The 18,267-nt window shown below is 33.0% G+C and overlaps 1 protein-coding gene across 1 annotated transcript; it reads right to left on the bottom strand.

The window, feature by feature from the left end:
• Positions 1-15,372: 15,372 nt before the first annotated feature.
• LOC122294998 (heavy metal-associated isoprenylated plant protein 47-like) lies at positions 15,373-16,447 on the bottom strand. Its single transcript, XM_043104003.1, has 3 exons — positions 16,260-16,447; positions 16,033-16,111; positions 15,373-15,827 (listed from the first exon to the last, which is right to left on the bottom strand). The coding sequence occupies exons 1-3, from the start codon at positions 16,263-16,265 to the stop codon at positions 15,550-15,552; spliced, it is 363 nt and encodes a 120-aa protein (XP_042959937.1). The 5' UTR covers positions 16,266-16,447; the 3' UTR covers positions 15,373-15,549.
• Positions 16,448-18,267: the final 1,820 nt, after the last annotated feature.

Raw genomic sequence — 18,267 nt, 5'->3', positions numbered from 1 at the left:
ACTTTAATCATCAATTTTTTAAAAAAGTTATAGATCCTGAATGGCCCCATTATGAATATAGTTGTAATGATAACTAATTCCAGTTCTTGTTTTGGTTAGTCTATTTATCCGTATAGACTCACACATTGGTTGGAAACATTTGACAAGTTAGCCGGAAAAGGTGTTGTTAAAACTCATCAAATGCTTGTGAACAGAAGTGCAACATATTAGGAGTTACCATTAACAAGTTAAAGGTATATGGTTTTGACGATTAATTAGATTAATACATCACGTATTCATGCTAGAATTTTCATGCATGCAATTCTTATTACATTGATTGTGGCAAAACTATAAAAATCATTGGCTGTTGGGAATTCTAAATTATTTTCGATAATGTTAGAATAATAAAGATATTGCTATATAGGTGTATTGCACCCAAAAAACTATCAATTATCTGCATTAGATAATCTTGGTTCTAATAATTGGGTATTAGAGTTGTGTTTTTTCAGATATGGTTGTGGCTTGATTTATTATAAATCATGCCACAATACTTGTAACTGAAATGGAATTTTGTACCAATGCAGGTGACGCAATGGGAGAAAGTGCTCGAGGAAGAGGGTATAGACGAGGTAATCGTGGTAGACGATTTGTACCTTACCATAGTAGAATGCGCGGACCACGAGGAACTCGCATCGCTTCATACCACAGTCAATCAGAACCAGATCAGTCAGGATCAGATGACTCAATGCAGCCTCCCAGTCATCCATGGGAGCCTCCATGTCCCAATCCAATGCCTCCACCTGAGACGAGTAGAGAACCCCCACCAGAGACGATCAGAGAACCTTCACCCTTAAGAGAACCCCCACCTAATGGATCCAATACTGGTACAATCCTTATTCTTGTTCTTTTCTCAATACATTACTCATTTATGTGTTAAATAACAAAAGTAGTTATTTGAAGACTAATAGTAAGGTTTTGTTTGCTGGAATACAGATTTGACTGCCCCCATGATGCCCACAGCTAACCAAGAACAGCCCAAACGGAGACGTGGGCCAACTAAGTGTATTGAGTTCGAGAAGTTGAGGAAGTATGGCCCCGTGATTTTGAAGATTAATGACGGTGAAACAGCACCGTGTTGTTCTAATGCAGCGATGTTCACAGTACGGGTAATGCAAATCATAAAACAACATTGCGACATGAGCTATGCGAGATGGACTAATGTGCCGCAGGTACAAAAGGACGAGTTGATCGACCGTGTGAGAGTAAGATATATCAAGATTTATTTTGAGATAATGTTAGTGGGTGTACATAATACAAGGTTTGTGTTAACCTTGGATGTTCATCCATGCAGGGTGACTTCGCGTTAGATTGGGATCGGGAGAATCATAGACTGACCGTCAGAAAGCAGTTGCATAAGCGGTACAATGCATTCCACCATGAATTACACAAAAAGTATGAATCGTACGGTAGTCACGAGGAAGCATTGGCTGCTGGCAGTTCCATGGTTGATTTGCAAGTCTGGGTTAAGTTGTGTGAGAGGTGGGGAAGCAAGGAATTCAAGGTATATATTAGTTAAATTAATAACAATCTGGTAGAATTTAATGAGTGTATCCTTACTATGTTTTTTATGCAATTTTCAAACTATAATTTTGGGTGCCCCATAATTCAGAAAATTGCAAGACAGAATCGGGAGAATAGGAAAGCGCTAACCATTAACCACACGGCAGGCCGCAAATCGTTTGTTAGGCTAATGGAGGAGAAGGTATAGTCTGTTTTAATGATTTCAGCCTAGTCATGTATTTGCATAAAACATGGTGTTCTATAACATTGCGCACAACCCATTTGCTGCATGGCCACTTATTTATGATGACGTTTGTAAGGGTGTGGAATATATGAAGAATCATGTTGGTGAAGGTCATCTCAAGTTTGATAACACATTAAATGTCATTTTTTCGAGAAAAAATGAAAACAGTTGGTATCATTAAATTCTAACAGTATATACATTTGTGTGAATTGAAATAATTAGAATGTTGTAAAATGCAGCTAGGGGCCCAAACTTAGTTAGCATATCTCACCATGATTCTTAGTTAAAATGACATCCTATGGTTAGAATGAGAGAAGATTCAGACGAGGAGGATCATGCAGTATAATTACCATATAAATGAGCACCTTTTAATGGTAGAGTTGGTACTGCTCTACTCAAATAGCATACCAATTACACTGTTATTGTTAAGAAAAGTACATGTCTACTGAGTTGAAACGAAAAGGTATGAAGGTCTTTAGAGGTTTTGAATCTTTGTGTTTGTGTGGTTTGACCGTAGGGGTTTTTCAAACAAATTGGTCATTTGTTTTGAATGACATGTGTTAATTATTCAATTTTTCTGATTGCTTAATTACATGTACAATTACACACATTTGTAGCGGGCTACTACTGCGAATTTAGTGGAGTTCTATAAGGAGAGTCACTGGTCAAAGAAGAACGGTAAATTTGTCACGTCAGCAACTGAAAACACTTATGTGAGTACAAAATTTCTTGAAGTTGTTTGTTGCATGCAAGGATTGTTTCCAAATTTATATTTGAGTGTGTCCTATTCACCTTTCATACCATGAGTTAACATCGCTCAATTTAAATATTACATGTGCAGAATGAGATGGTCAGCAAGATGGATGGTCTAGAGCCTGAGCAACGCAACGATGAGGCAGCAGCAAGTGTGTTTAGAGAGGTGCTTGGGCATAGACCAGGATACGCAAGGGGGCTAGGAGAGATGGTCATCTCGGAGTCGACAAGACAACGGAACACCCTAAAAGAAAGAGAGTATCTTGCTTTAATTGAAAAACATAAGACAGATGCTGAGAATTACAAGAAAGATGCCGACCATTACAAGACGAAGCTTGATCAAGTGATGTGTGAAATGCAAGCTCTTCGTGATAGGCAAAATGCTACTGATCAGATGTTGCAAACATTTTTTCAGAACTTTCATGGCAACACCGAGTCTCTCCAGTCTCGTGGAGAGACTTAGTGAGCATGGCCAAGAAATCACTGTGAATGAATTTTTTGAGTTTTTTGGGGCAATTTTTGGTAGTGGGAGATGGTAGGTAGCCAAACTATAAATGAAAACCAATATATATATATATAAAGAATGTAAGGTTTTTTGTGGGAGGCATTTGGGCAGTGGGGGATTACTTGTGTAAGTTGTTCTCTACATGTGGGCTGAAAATGCTTTGCAGCACCATAAACAACCGTTAAGAGAATGGTCTTATTGTTCGTGCAGGAGATTTTACTAGATAGAAGTAATGTAATTGCAATATCCCTTCTCATACTTTCATTTAACAAATCACGTTGTGACTTGAACAAAAGTATAATTTTTGTTCTCTATATTAACATCCTGCAATTTCTGATATACTAATAGGCATTAAATGGTTGTTCATGTAATTCAGGTACAGCCACTTTTGATGGAGCAGTTGGATGGCCAAACTGGATGCAAACAAACAGCTTAAAGCATTGGGATATTTTCAGCATATCAATGAATTTTCAGTTTTGATGCTATATTAAAGGTTGGTGTGCTGTTATGTTGAATGATATGCTGAACAATGATGCATGCATTTCTTTAAGTTATAGAGGGGTGCGAGTTTATGTTTATGACTCATTTGTTAAGGCTCCTAAACACACAGAATTTGTATATATATGCGAAGTAAAGAAAGAAAAACAATGCATTTGATCACCCATAGTGCATAATGGGGCAGCTTTCAGTGTCTTTTTTGTATTATATTGTATGAATGCGATTTCATGATAAAACCACTCCTGCATGTAATTAGAAGGGAAATGGGATAATTTTAAAAATTCTGTGTATTTTTACTCGGGAGAAGAGGTTGCATTTGGTAGTGATTGTAAGGACATTATTATTCTTGATTTTATTTCCAATAATACTTCGTATCCATCAAAATTGGTGTGTAAGAATGCATGCCAATAGTAATTGGGCTTGGATCACGTAGCATTTGTGTGTAACTTGAGGGGTCAGATTATTATGTCATTCCTTTCAAAGCTTTTCGCATACGAAAAGATTGAGACATGTGCATATGATTATGTATGAGATAGTTGGGGATTCAGATATGAAAACACATATCATGTGTGTACTTTTGACATGGTCAAAAGTGGATTTAGGCATAATTTCCTAATATGTAGATGTTCTCTACATGGCTGTTACCTTCTCCATTAAGCCCATTTCCTCTTAATATATATGTGTTTTTATTTATAGTCTCATCATCGTTTAAGACTATGATTGTGAAATTAATGGGCTAAACATGCAATATAGATTGAACGGGCATGTACGGATCATGTGAGGATTGGTGCTGAGCATGATTAACATTTGAGGTACACACTTCCCACTTCATTCTTACTTAAAAATTGGATATCTGTGTAAGTTGTTGCTGAGCTTCACAATGGTTGGGCCACATTAGATTATTCATAATGGTTGTTTTGGTTCTGAATAGCACATGGGCGTGGTGCTTTTTCCTTGATGTAGAGCATATGCGTGACAGTTAGCTAGAGATAGCTCATCACTTTGTACTGATGATTTTGGATGAATGTTTATAGGAAAAATAGAAGGGAGAGGGAACATTAGTGTGCATCCCTAACATTTAATCAAAATAATCAATCCTACAAAGAATGTAAAAAGTAAAGGATTTTATACCATAAAATAGAACAATGATATGAACTATTCTTCCCTGTTTAAAGAAATAGAACAAGAATTGTTGAGTCACCAAAAAGACCCAAGGGGCTGAGTGCATGGTAACAAAGATCACCCCTTTGTTATGGCTTAAAGCAAAGCTTCACCATTGGTCTTTAAAACATATAGCATTTGCCTAAGGCATTTGGTTAAAAGATATGTATCTCCAACTTCTAGGCTAGAGAGTTAAATGAAAAGTACAATCAGGTTGAAAATAATCATATGATGGTCTAGTTAGATGGGTTAACTTTTAATGTTTAAGTATTCCTTAATTATATGCACGCTGGGAGTTAACCAATTGGTTGTTGTTTTTAAGATGGAATATGCCCTTGCATATACAGATAGTGTCAGCTTTTTTGGATCAAGTTTAGATAGTCAATTTTAGACCAAAAAGATTTAACTATATTGTATTTTCTCCTCTTTTACGATATCGTTCTTGTGGGTCTAGATGAGACTTTGCTTAGAAACGAGGATTAGAACCAGACTTTTGGCACTGGGGGGGCTGTATGTGGGTGATGATTACAAGTTCAAGCATGTTGGAATATCCCTGTATAGTTGGTGGAGAGCATTTATAATTAGATGAAATTCGCTGTATGGGTCTATATTATATTAACCCAGCAATCTTATGAGCTTTTTAAAGTTGTGTGTTGGGTAAAAATAAATGGTGGTTAAGTTTGTATACAAATATGGTGGCGTTGGGGCAGTACTTATGTGTTGTGTACTACTGAAATGACCATGTTAGAGCTGTCTGTGGGTGATGATTACAGGTTAGCACGAAGGGAATGTGTTAATTGGGCAGTTTTTATGCATTTTGTTGTCAATAGTTGATAAATATATACTCTTAAGTGATAATTTACAAGCCCATATTAGCAAGCTCTATGACTTGAGAATATTTATCAAAAGTTTCCAATTAAAGTACTTGCAACTCTACAGCCACACCTATAAACATATTTTTAGAGGCAGCTATCATTTTGGGTTCTGAAGAAACTGATATAACAAAATTAATAACTTGTGAAATTGGTTTTTTTCTACAAGACTAATTCAATGTCCAAATTTTGATGGAGTTATTTTAGTAATTAGATGAATGACTACATAATCTTTTAGGATTATATTAGCCATGTAATATGGTGAGTTTTTGGGGACAAGCACAGGCAAAGTAGTTCGCCTTGGCATGGTATTGTTTTAATACCTGCAGCAAATGTTGGAAATCCATTTGCTTTTAATAAGCTGTCTGACCGCTCTAATTCACATGAAAGTTGCAATTAATTATTGGTCAAAGGTTAGTATTACAGCAAACATTGTTCATAAACGAAAAGGGATGTTGCATAGATGACAAAGGCAATCCAACATCATGAGAGATTTGCTGTATATATAACAATGTCCAAATTATTGAACTCAGTCCACTTTCAAAATATTGGTTTTGAAAGAGAACATTTTAATTTTAGCTCTAAAATGCATGAAGTTAATGGATTGTATGCTCTATGTTTGAAAGAAGGATTTGCAAACCAGCATATTTATTATCCCATGAAAATTCTTTGACTGCCCATCCACATCCACAGAAGTACAAAGCATTTTCCACTACATATTTCAGGTAGTACTCAGCATTGGTTGCTTCAAATAGCCAGGTAGCTGCCCACAATAACTCATCCTTCATCAAAATATATATAGCGAAGCTGATCATTTAGAATATACTAAACCAAGAAGGTCGTAGATCAATGGTGATAAAAAAGAAATAAAAAATTCTGTTAAAGGATTATTTGACTAACCGAATGACCAGATGATGTGTATAATTGCTTAGCAGACGGGATAGAGTCATCATACAAACCTTTGAACAAGTCGGCAAACGAGAAAAGCTGCAATATTGAATAATTAAAAGAAGTAACTCTAAGGAATAGTGGCTAGCTTCAAACTTTACTTTTTTGATCATATATGTTATATGGATGATGAACTCTAAGGAAAAAGATTCAGAAGCATGGATGCCATTCTTTATAAGAGCAGGTAAATATTATTATCTTAGAGTACTTGAAAAATGGATCAGAACAATAAGGCAACGGAAGACTTGGGATATAAGTAGTATTATTTTTTGAGGGTTATGGATATGTGAAATGGAGTGCTAGCAACATATATAGCTGACAACTGCTGCCATCTTCATTGTTTCTTTATGTTCTAGTATTTATTTCTTTGTCAATTGTAATGTACTTGTGTGGCACCAAAAATGCATACATGACTAACTTGCTTGGCGTGTACTAAGAGGAGATTGGAGTAGGAAGAGTTATAAGGCTTGAAAGCCAAGGCAGCTGAAGCCAAACTTGAAAAATACAGATCTAAAAACATGTATGACTTGAGATTATTTATCAAAGTGGAAAAATTTACTTGCAACTGTATAGAGATTGACACTTCTAAATATATTTACTTATTAGCAATTTTTGCCTACTTAGCAAACTGATATACACAAATTTTATAAGTTGTAAAATGGGTTTTTTGTTTAATAGCCCTTAGGTAGGATTAACCTAAGGGATTTTTTGTTATGTATGCACACAGAAAAAAGACCAACCAGAACATACTAATGGAGAATTTAGTATGCAATTTTTGATGGAGACAATTTCTAATTAAAGATATATCTATATGTTTCTTTTCATATTATATTAGCCCACCAATATGGTGACTTTTTTCTGCCTCTTGTGGACTCAAACAAATTATGGAGGGTAACTTAGTGATATAAATATGCTGCATTGGAACACTGTCAGGCTTGGGTTATGTACTGCTGGAATTTCATATGTTAGAGCTACCATAGCACACATGTTATAACTTTTTGCACTAAACTTTCTGTGGCTGAACTTAAAAGTGGCAAAATTTCAATGGTGGTTGATCATTTGCATAATTGTGCAGGTAGACTAAACCTGGAAATAGAAGTTCTGATATGTGGCCATACATTGATAAGGTATTATCCTATCTAATAGCGCTGTTTCAGCGACTTTATGTTAGAGTATGGCGTGTCTAAGATTTTTTATGTTTGAGGCAATTTGCAGTAGATTAAAACCATAGCACAAGGAATATTTCCATATATTATTGCGTAACTTATAATATAAGGTGGGATGTATTTACTCCAATGTTTTGGGTTCAGCAGTGATGTAAGAAACAGATAAATATAGAAATCACTACTGAATATCATCAACATTGAACTTTATATTAAATATTAACACGTTGTATGTGAGAACTGCATGTAATTGCTTGTAAGATAATTAGTTTCAGATGCATATATACATATATATACTGTTTGTATAAATTGAGTAAAACCTTATAGAGCGATTGTGATTGTGTGGTTCTTTCTTTATAGTCTAATTATTTACAAGCACCAAATTTAAAAGTGATAACTTAGTGATTAGGAGTGATGTCATTAAATGACTGTAAATCCCTTTCTAGATTTTTAGCTTGACCTTATGTTTGCCATGTTCATTCAATTGGTGATGATGAATGGACGTTATTCATACAGGCTAAAATATGTAATATTTCCTTGTTCATTATTCAGTATTTTCCTATATTAAAATAATGGGTTTACACAATGTAAATCTTTCAGGTCATTGACAGAATGGATCCCCCCTACTTGATGAATTTTTGTTGAAGTTGTTCTACCCAATGCCCAGGTGCACATTGTTATGAATGACATGAACTAATTCTAATTATAGAAGAGCAGGACAGTTCAGTAATTGTTGATGAATGTGGAGATCTTCAGTTAATGTTTAGGTAGAAGAAATGGGATCTATATATTTAGTAGTTTGTAAGTACTGTAGGTCACGCAAGTAGAAATTGGTCCACCTAAATGTATATAGCCCATAACTACATTAATGTGAATTTCCCACTGGGTTTAGATGTTTTAATATGTTTGATTTATCATCTTCAATGAAAAAGGTTTTTTTCCTATAATGACAGTAACCTGCAGAATTTTCCTCTAAATTTATCATCTAAATTTGAAGCTTTGTTAATAGGTTTATGTGTGAATGGTTTATGTGTTAATTTAAGCTCGTTATTGCTGTTACTTAACAACAATTAATTACTTAACTTCATTGGCAGCACTACAAGTTTAAGGTATTTGTTGAAAAAATTAATTGATTATTATAGGTTAAGTAATAAATTGTTTAAATATGTGATTCTTACTAAATAATTTATTATATTTCTTACTAAGTTTGAAAAATATGGATATATATATATATATTTCTTACTAAATAATTTATTATATTTCTTACGTTGGTTATAACCAACGTAACAGGCGAAATAACGAGCCGAAGAAAAAAAAAACACCACAAAGCTAATAGCAACGCTTTTCAGACATTATGCAGCAATTTCAAATGCTGCAATTACACATTAACAACGATTTTTTAGGCATGGAAGTCTGAAATTTGCAACAATTTCTCATAATTGCAGCGCTTTAACGTCTATTTCCAGCATTTTCGTTCCGCTGTATATCCTTATTTGCAACATATTCATGGAAATCGCTGTAATTAGACTAGCAATTGTAGCGCTTTTGGTTGATTTTCCGGTATTTATATTACACTGGAAACGAACATTTGCAACAATTAAAAAAAAAAGCGCTGCTATAGGACTAGCAATTGCAGCGCTTTTAGTTGATTTTCCAGTATTTATATTACACTAGAAACGAACATTTTCAACAATTAAAAAAAAAGCGCTGCTAAAGGACAAGCACTTGCAGCGCTTTTGGTTGATTTTCCAGTATTTATATTACACTGGAAACGAACATTTTCAACAATTAAAAAAAAAAACGCTGCTATAGGACTAGCAATTGCAGCGCTTTTGGTGGATTTTTCAGTATTTATATTACACTGGATAAAAGAATTTGCAACAATTAAAATAAAATCGCTGCAAATTTACAACCATTTGCAGCACTTTTAAAGGCTGAAAATCTATGTTAACAGCGATTTTTCGTATATATTCTATGAAATTATTAATTGCAGCGATTTTGGGGCCAGTTTCAGCATATATATTACGCTGAAAATTAGTATTTCCAAGGATTTAAGAAGAAACCGCTGGTATGATAGGTTTAATTGCAGCGCTTTTTAGAGTAATTGCAGTGATTTATAATGCTGCAATTACTCTTCTGCAACGATTTTTCTCCCATTATTGGGGTTTGCAATTAGCAGTTTACAACTAATTACAGCGTTTTTCGTGGCATTTTCAGCATCAAGGTAACGCTGGAAAAAGATATTTGCAACAATTTTTGAGAAAATCGCTGTATATGGGGATTCAATTACAGCGATTTTCAGAGGATTTACAAGGATTTGGATTGCTGGAAATTAGATTTATCAGCGATATATCTCTATGTGCTCCTGGTTAGTTACAGCAATGTTTTCAGAGTTAGCAAGGAAAAAAAAATCGCTGCTAATAATATTTAAAACAGCGATATTTTTTTTCGCTGGTTTGGGCAAAAAAGACACTATAATAGCAGCGACTCTGTAAGGAAGTTATAAGCGCTGAAAATGAGTAGATGCAGCAATTTATATACCTTTTAACAACGATTTTAAGCGCAGCAAAAGATCTGATTTCTTGTAGTGATTGTAGTGTCATGTAGAAATCAATCAAGTGTTTGATCATCCTCCAATTTGGTACACTTTATTTATTTATTTTAATTCTGATCTATTCGACCATATAATTAATTATGATGAGAGTCCCAGTACTAAATAATAATAATATTAATAAGATAGATGCGGCCGGTAACGTGATATCAACGGACGTAAGTACGTACGGTACTTATAACGTACGAGAAAGCATAAACGACATTTAATAGACATCCGCTGAATACAGATGATTTTAAACATAGAAACACACTTGCATGCATGCATGCGTTTTGAAATTAAATACCAAACCAAACTAGCTAGTACGTACGTACGTACACAGTGCAACACCAAGCAACAAACATATAATATAGATGATACAGACTAATTAGTTAGTACATATGATCAAAGTGATCTAATGACCATCTCCTCATTATTTATTAATATATTTTATTATATGGAGATGGTCACATATAGTGATCATATCATGATCTCTCTGATCATCATGTCCTATATATATATATATGTTACTTCTTATCCTCCGCGCGCTCCAGAGTTTCGAGGGCTCTGACCATGTCTTCCAGCTTTATCACAATTGGTTTCAGCGGTACTGTTGGATCTCCTATCAGAGTTTCAACCTCCTTCCAAGCTTGGTTGTTAATAGTCTTTTCACCTCTATAAATTGGTCACAAAAGGTCATTTTTCTTGTAGTGACGCATTAACTCCCTTAGTGCCATCATTGGGACTGCCTTTCTTCTCACCCCCTGCGCCACCACTGGAAATTCAAAGATTAAACAATGTATCATATTGTAGATAAAATTTCACATATCGAGTTGATTTTGTATATACAGATTAACCCTATCGCACCTAAAAATTGGTCAAACTACGTGTACGTACTGCTTAAAGCTGGTGATCATATATATCCAGACCGCATAGGTTAATTAATCTGACAAATTACCACGACCAAAAATATAGAACTATATATATATATATATATTTATACCCGCGTGATTGTATGGATCGATGCACTGAGAATGTCTATAAGAAGATATTCACGTTGTTTTGAAACTACGTACTAACAAATAAATCAACATTAAAGAACGAACAGGTAATACACAAATTCTCTCCCTTATTTATTTATTTATTTATTATCAAAAAATGATATATAGGGAGACTTGCATGACTATATATATGGAAGCAGTGTAGTAATTGTTCATGCAAATTAAGTGACGCACCAAATATGTCAAAATCAGTACTCAACTGATCACTTAGGATTGTACATAAAATTACGTACATTATATGTTAATATATAGTGATCATATCATGATCTGATCTCTGATCATGAAGTACTATATATATATATATATATATATTTAAGAATTATTTGATTCTGAACATGAAGCTTGATCACCTGTACCTAGGATGGTTGGGTATGTAATCAAAGCTTGCTTTGGGGAGGGGGAAGGAAATTATATAAATATATATATATATATATATATTACCGATTAGTTCCTAAGGGAGCATACATTTTTGAGAGGCGTTTGCTTATGCGTTCGATTAGATCCGCAGTGGCCTTTGATATTGGAGCCAGCGAATTTTTCAGCTTTTCCGTATCTTCCTTAAGTACGGTAATGTCTTCCAGGGCCTGATCGCCTTTTGATCTGAAAATATAAAGATTAAACAATGTATCATGTAGATAAAATTGACCTATCGAGTTGATTTTGTGCAGGTTAGCCTCATCGCACCTAAAAATGGGTCAAAGTGCTTAAAGCTAGTGATCATAACCAGACCGCATGGGTCAATTCCGACAAACCACGTCCAGAATAGAACTACCCAATTATTCCAGTTTATATAAACCCGCTGGAATGTCTGTAAAAAGATATATATTCACGTTGTTTTGAAACTACTAATTAATTAACAAATACATCAATGTTAAAGAACGAACCGGTAATTATGGATGAATATATAGAAGGTTGGTACCAGCTAACTGCATTATCAATTCAACAATATAAATTACTAATAAAAATCACTCATACGATTAGATGCTGAGATAAATTGAGTTGAGTTGTAAGTAATAATATTTTGTAAATCCAATTAAGATGGATTTGATTTTTTTAGGTTGAGATGGATTTAAATTTTTTAGGTTTGATACAAAAAACATTTCATCTCATCATTTAATTTTATCAAATTTGCACACAAAATACAATAAACAATTCAACTTTTTTAAATCTCAGAAAAATAATAATATTGAAAAATAATATTCTAACTACTTTTTAAGTTAAAATGTATGAAGTAAATTGTGATGAATTTAACTTTTTTTTTTTTTTATAAAAAGTTGATAAAATAATAAGTCACATCAATAATTAATTTGAAATGAGTTGAAATAAATTGAATTTAGTTTAACAACCAAACACGAAATATTCATGCTGATCCACAAATTCTCCCCCTTATTTTTTTTACCACAAATTAATGATAGGGAGACATGCATGACGTACATGATCATGTGCACCATATGGAAGTAGTAATTGTTCATGCAAAGTGATGCAACAAATGTGTCAAAATCACTTAACTGATGATCACTAATGCATGAGAATTCGTGCAATGATAAAAATAATAATAATAAAATTTAAGAAAAAAATAATAATTCTCACCCAAGTCGCACACATGTAGTTTAGCCTCAGACAATTTACTTAGAATTGTAAAATGACAGTGCAACGCATGCAATTTAATATTATGATCAATTAATGTATAAGTTATAATATTATAACTTATACATATCATAAACTATTATGATCAAATGTGATGCATTTTTCATAAGGTACATACAAAGATATATTACAATTAATCCCATTCATGCATGTATAACAAATATTACAAGTTTTCACTTTTTTCAATTGTTTTTCATTCTTTCTCATAAAAATACAATTGAAAATAAAAATGCAATTGAATAATTAAAGAAAAAACAACATAACGAAAATAGTTGAAAGATATTGAGATGTGAAAATCAAAATAGTCAAATTAATAACGTATCTAAATAACAAAGCAAGCAATAGCTATATATAAGATATCTTTTTTTTCTTTTTTTTATAAGAAATAGACTTCATTTCATTCGATCCATAAAGGAAGTTACATATGTAACTCAAGTTACAAGCCAACTATTATCTATTGTAAGCTTTCCCGTAAACAAAATATTTGCGATGGACGTTGTCTAAACTTCATGAAAACTCTCAAAAAGAGAGTATCATTCTCTGTATAAAACAGAGGAAAAACCCCTGCATCAAAACTCCATCCTAGAAGTGAACAACACACCTATCCTCCTAAAACGGAGGAGGGAGGAATATATATATATATATATATATATATATATATATATATATATATATATATATATAAGATATCTCTATATGAAAAACATGAGAGATCATGGCTTCATAAAACATTATAGCTTCAAAAAAATTAAAATATAAAAAGGGTGGGAAAGAGGAGGAAGATTAATAAGGAGAGGAGGGAAATCCGAGAGATCTAGAGATTGTTGAGAAAAAAAAAATGGAGCATTATTTGAGACTTAAGAGCTAAAACCAATTTTTAGAAAAGAATATTTGATTTTTTATTAATAGAAACTGTTTTTCATTTGCTGACTTTTTCATACACATTAAAACGCCAAAAAATCTTGAAAATTATTCATGAAAATTGTTTTATGATGAAACAGGTGCAGCTAGCTTTTACATACAAGCTGTTACAACACAAAAGCTTAGGTGACGAAATAGGATTTTTCTTTATAATATATAATTACGACCAAATTATTGAAAGTTAAACTTCACCACACTATAAACAGAACATATTTGCTAAATTAAAAAAGAAAAAAGGAAAAAAAACATAATATATTTGCTCCGAAAAGAGATCGAAGTAATTACGCATCCTTGCTCATGTTGTCCAAAACTGCAGCTTGTCTAAAACCTTGTAGATTTTGAATGACTACGTAACGTAAAGGATGGTACTATATATATATTTTTTCCAAAAAGAAAAGGAGACACGAGTCATTTTCTTTCTTAATTTCACAACTACTACTACTACGAGATGAACACACGAGGTGCATAATGCATATTACAGTTGGTGAGAAAGTAATGATCAAATTATATCATTTCACCTACTCACTTAACTTCATTAGCATAAAAAGTAATAGTATTAACAATGATTTTTCTTTATATTACATAGATGCTTTATGCAAAGTGCATTAATGAGATTAACGTATGTTGGAGTTCTTTCACCTGCTGATCCGAATTTGCATGCAGAATTCGCGTTATGCATAGTAGATTATTGAGGTAGACATCTATTAATATAATTTCCCCTACTCATTTAGGCTCATTCGAAAATTACATTATGTATGGTACTAGTAATCATGACAGCAATAATGATAGTAATAGCATTAATGATTCTTCCTCCTTTTATTTTATTTTATTTTATTTTTATTTTTTTGCATGGTACATTGGTGAGGTAGGCATCTAGTTATAAGATCATTTCATATTGGTAAGGTAGGCATTTAAGATTCCATTTGGATATTAAGAGTATCTCAGATAATCTATAAATAGTAGTAAAAGAGTAATAAATGATAATAAAATAGTTTAAAAATATCTAAGAACAATTATGTTTCTAAACAGATTTTAAATATAAAATTCTTTAATCATGTTTGAGTGGTAGTGGACCAGAGGTGCTCCTTTTCTATCCTAAGAGAATGGTTTGAAACTTAAGGACTCATTCGAATATTGAGATAAAATGAATTGAATTAAAATAGTTTGTAAATAATAATGAAATTGATGAGTTGAGATGAAATGGAATGAGATGATTTTAACTTTATAGATATTTGATAGATGTGAGTCCTCAATTATTGCATAGCATTTGTAATAATTTTATTTTATTTATAAATAATTTTTTATAATAATATTTTTGATAATTACGAACATATATATAAACTGGCCGGTTGCTTATAATTTATCATTAACTTCAGCCCATATATATATATATATATATAATATCGGCCAAAATATCAAACGACATAGCAAGAGCTATATATACATATATATTATCTGTAACAGTATACATACTAGAAGCCATGCACATATATTTTACTATTTTATTATATATGAAGTACGTACAGCCTGCCCAGATAAAAAGGGGATTGAAACTCATGATCATCGATCGATGAGGACCTGATCATGCTAAAATCGGGGATGCAAATATTAATTCATCATGAGAGAGACAATTAATCTGGGTGATGATCACATGATGGGGCAGGAACTTGGATTTTGATCCTGGCAGACGACTCCCCAGTACATGGGACGCGGTGGTGGTGGTAGCCATACACAATGGCAGGGTGGCGGGGGCGGGGGCGGGGGGGGTTCAGGCGGCTTGGGCGGCTTTACTTGTTCAACAGTTAAAATGGTGGCATAGCAAAGCTTCTTTTTTAGGGAGCGGGTCAGACAAGCGGAGTCAACACCTTCGCCAGTTACCACCAACTGATCTTTATCTGGCCCTTGTATTCCCACCGATATCACACCTGCCAAATTATTAATTAATAACCACGCACGTCAATATTGGCAGCTGATGATCTACTTCTCTGATCATGAAAATTATTATGCCCCTCGATCGTATTGATCTGCATATGTAACTATATATATATACGTATGTACGTTCCTAATGATATTGAAAAGTCATCATGAGTTTGAATACGCAGATGATCACAGCTAACTGCTAATAATTACCTGACGATGTGGCCGCAATCTTCATGGCCTTGGTTCGGCATTTGTCGCAGGTCATTTGCACCTTTATAACTATCTTTTGCTGCATTACCATATTTATTTATATATATGCACGATCAGATTGAAAAATAAAAAGCACAATATTATAAACTCATGTATGAATGAATGAAGCCGTATATATATATATATATATATATATATATATATATCATATATTTAAGAAGGCTTACCTTCATGTTTTAGGTAGCTAGAGGAATTAGCAACAAGAAGCTGCTAGCGCGCATGCAGATAGCTAGCTAGCGAGAAAAGACAACTGATCTTGATGACGAGTGGCCTAATGATCAGTACTACTCATGTCTTTGGAGAAAGAAATTTTCGGTCTATATATAAACATGGCTTGCTAACTCATTACTCGATCGAAATTATTATTCAATCGTTGACGACGTGTCGACCAAGTACTGATCATCTAATCATTAATTAATATATAATATATAATAGATATGAAGCCCTTTGAGTAGGTTGATTGCTCAGACAAGATCATCATATTATAAGATGACAATATTTTTATTAAATTACATTAATTTCATAATGTCTTCTTTTTTCTAAAAATGTGACAATTTTTATGGTTTTGTGGGAATAAATTCAAATCAACCATCATCAGATATTTGTATGACTGTTTGGATTAGAGACGATTTTTTGAACGGCTCCTAAATCGCTCCAACATGACAAAAGCATTTTTAAAAGCTCGCTGACTCATCATCGCTCAAATTTAATAAAATAAATATGTTTAAAAAATAAAACCTCATTAAATGAATTAATAATCAACGGACAAATAATTCGAGGAAAGGACATGATATCATCCTAAAAACGTCGTGATAGAGTTTTACTATATATAAATAAAGTCACATATTAATTTATATATTAATATTAATTTTTTATATTTTAAATTTAAATTAATATTAATTTTAATAAAATTTATTTTTTATTCAATCACAATAAATTAATACACATATTAATATAAAATTATATTTATAAGTAGATTTTTTTTTTCATGATAACTATTACATTAGAATGAAAAGGACATGATCCAATAAGAAGATGCCAGAATATCAAGGTATCAACTATATTGGCGGTGCAATTATAGCTGGCGAGGAAGACACGCGCGATTGAATAAAGATTCTTCAGGTATCAACTATATTGGCGGTGCAGCTGGCGAGGAAGACACGATTCAATAAAGGTTCTTTCAGTTCCAGCTGCATGCATGCATATGGTGCCCATGTGACCTGGTTCCAAAAGATTACCTACAATTAAAACAAGGCAGTTAATGAGATGCTGTATATATAATTATATCTATCTATAATAATAAATGTCTATCACATTGCTATAAAAATTAACAGTAAAAATTTCTATTCCATTTTTTGTTTCCGTGTACATTAAAGATTTACACTACTCCATTTACATTCCGTATAAAAATGAAAATAAAATAAACCGGTCGGCAACTCAATGAAGCATGGACTGCTGGACTTTGTGTAGGCAACCATCACACAACAATTAATTTCGCATGCAAGCAGCTGAAAAACCAAATTTCGCATTCAGAAGAACAACAAATTTCACACGCAGCCGAAAAACTAACAATTTCACGAACACAGAACCCCAATGCTCCAGATTTGTGAAGAAATTAGAATAAAAAAAATCTTAACTTTTGGAAGGTTTTTACAAAACATTAGAGTTAAAAATCAATCACTCATGCCGCGAAGAACAGTACCCCGATGCTCCAGATTTACTATCAAATTAAAATAAAAAAAAAAAAAAAAAACCTAGCTTTCGGAAGGTTTTTATGAAAAACTAAAGTTAGAAATGAATAACTCATGCTGCAAAGAGCAACGGTGGTGTTCTATACATGATTTACATCCAGATCTACCTGTAAGAAAGAAAAAAAAAAATTATACCTTTGCGAACAGTCTGTGGTTGCAGATGGTGAAGAGGATGATGCAAACGGTACCAACTTTGGAAGTAAGTAAGAAAAAAAAGAGAAATGATATTTGCAGTCGTGGTTGTGCAAGCAGCGTGCAGTTGTTTTGAAAAAAATGAATTAATATGAGACCTACATGAAAAAAAAAAATTATTATTATAATTTTTTTTTATTCATTCCGTATAATCGTTTGCATCTCGCTTATATTTGCCGATTGCATCTAGCATTTCTTGAAAAAAAAATTGTTAATGGTGAAGATGGGAGTT

This window comes from Carya illinoinensis, chromosome 14 (assembly GCF_018687715.1).
Source record: "Carya illinoinensis cultivar Pawnee chromosome 14, C.illinoinensisPawnee_v1, whole genome shotgun sequence".
NCBI lineage: Eukaryota > Viridiplantae > Streptophyta > Magnoliopsida > Fagales > Juglandaceae > Carya > Carya illinoinensis.
Note: the sequence above shows the minus strand (reverse complement) of the source record. Positions and strands in the feature narration are given on the sequence as shown.

What these genes read in the sequence shown, in the direction of transcription:
- LOC122294998 (XM_043104003.1), bottom strand. An exon ending in GATTGCGGCCACATCGTCAG is followed by an intron (nt 15,828 to 16,032) that starts GTAATTATTAGC and finishes ATAATTTGGCAG; the next exon opens with GTGTGATATCGGTGGGAATA.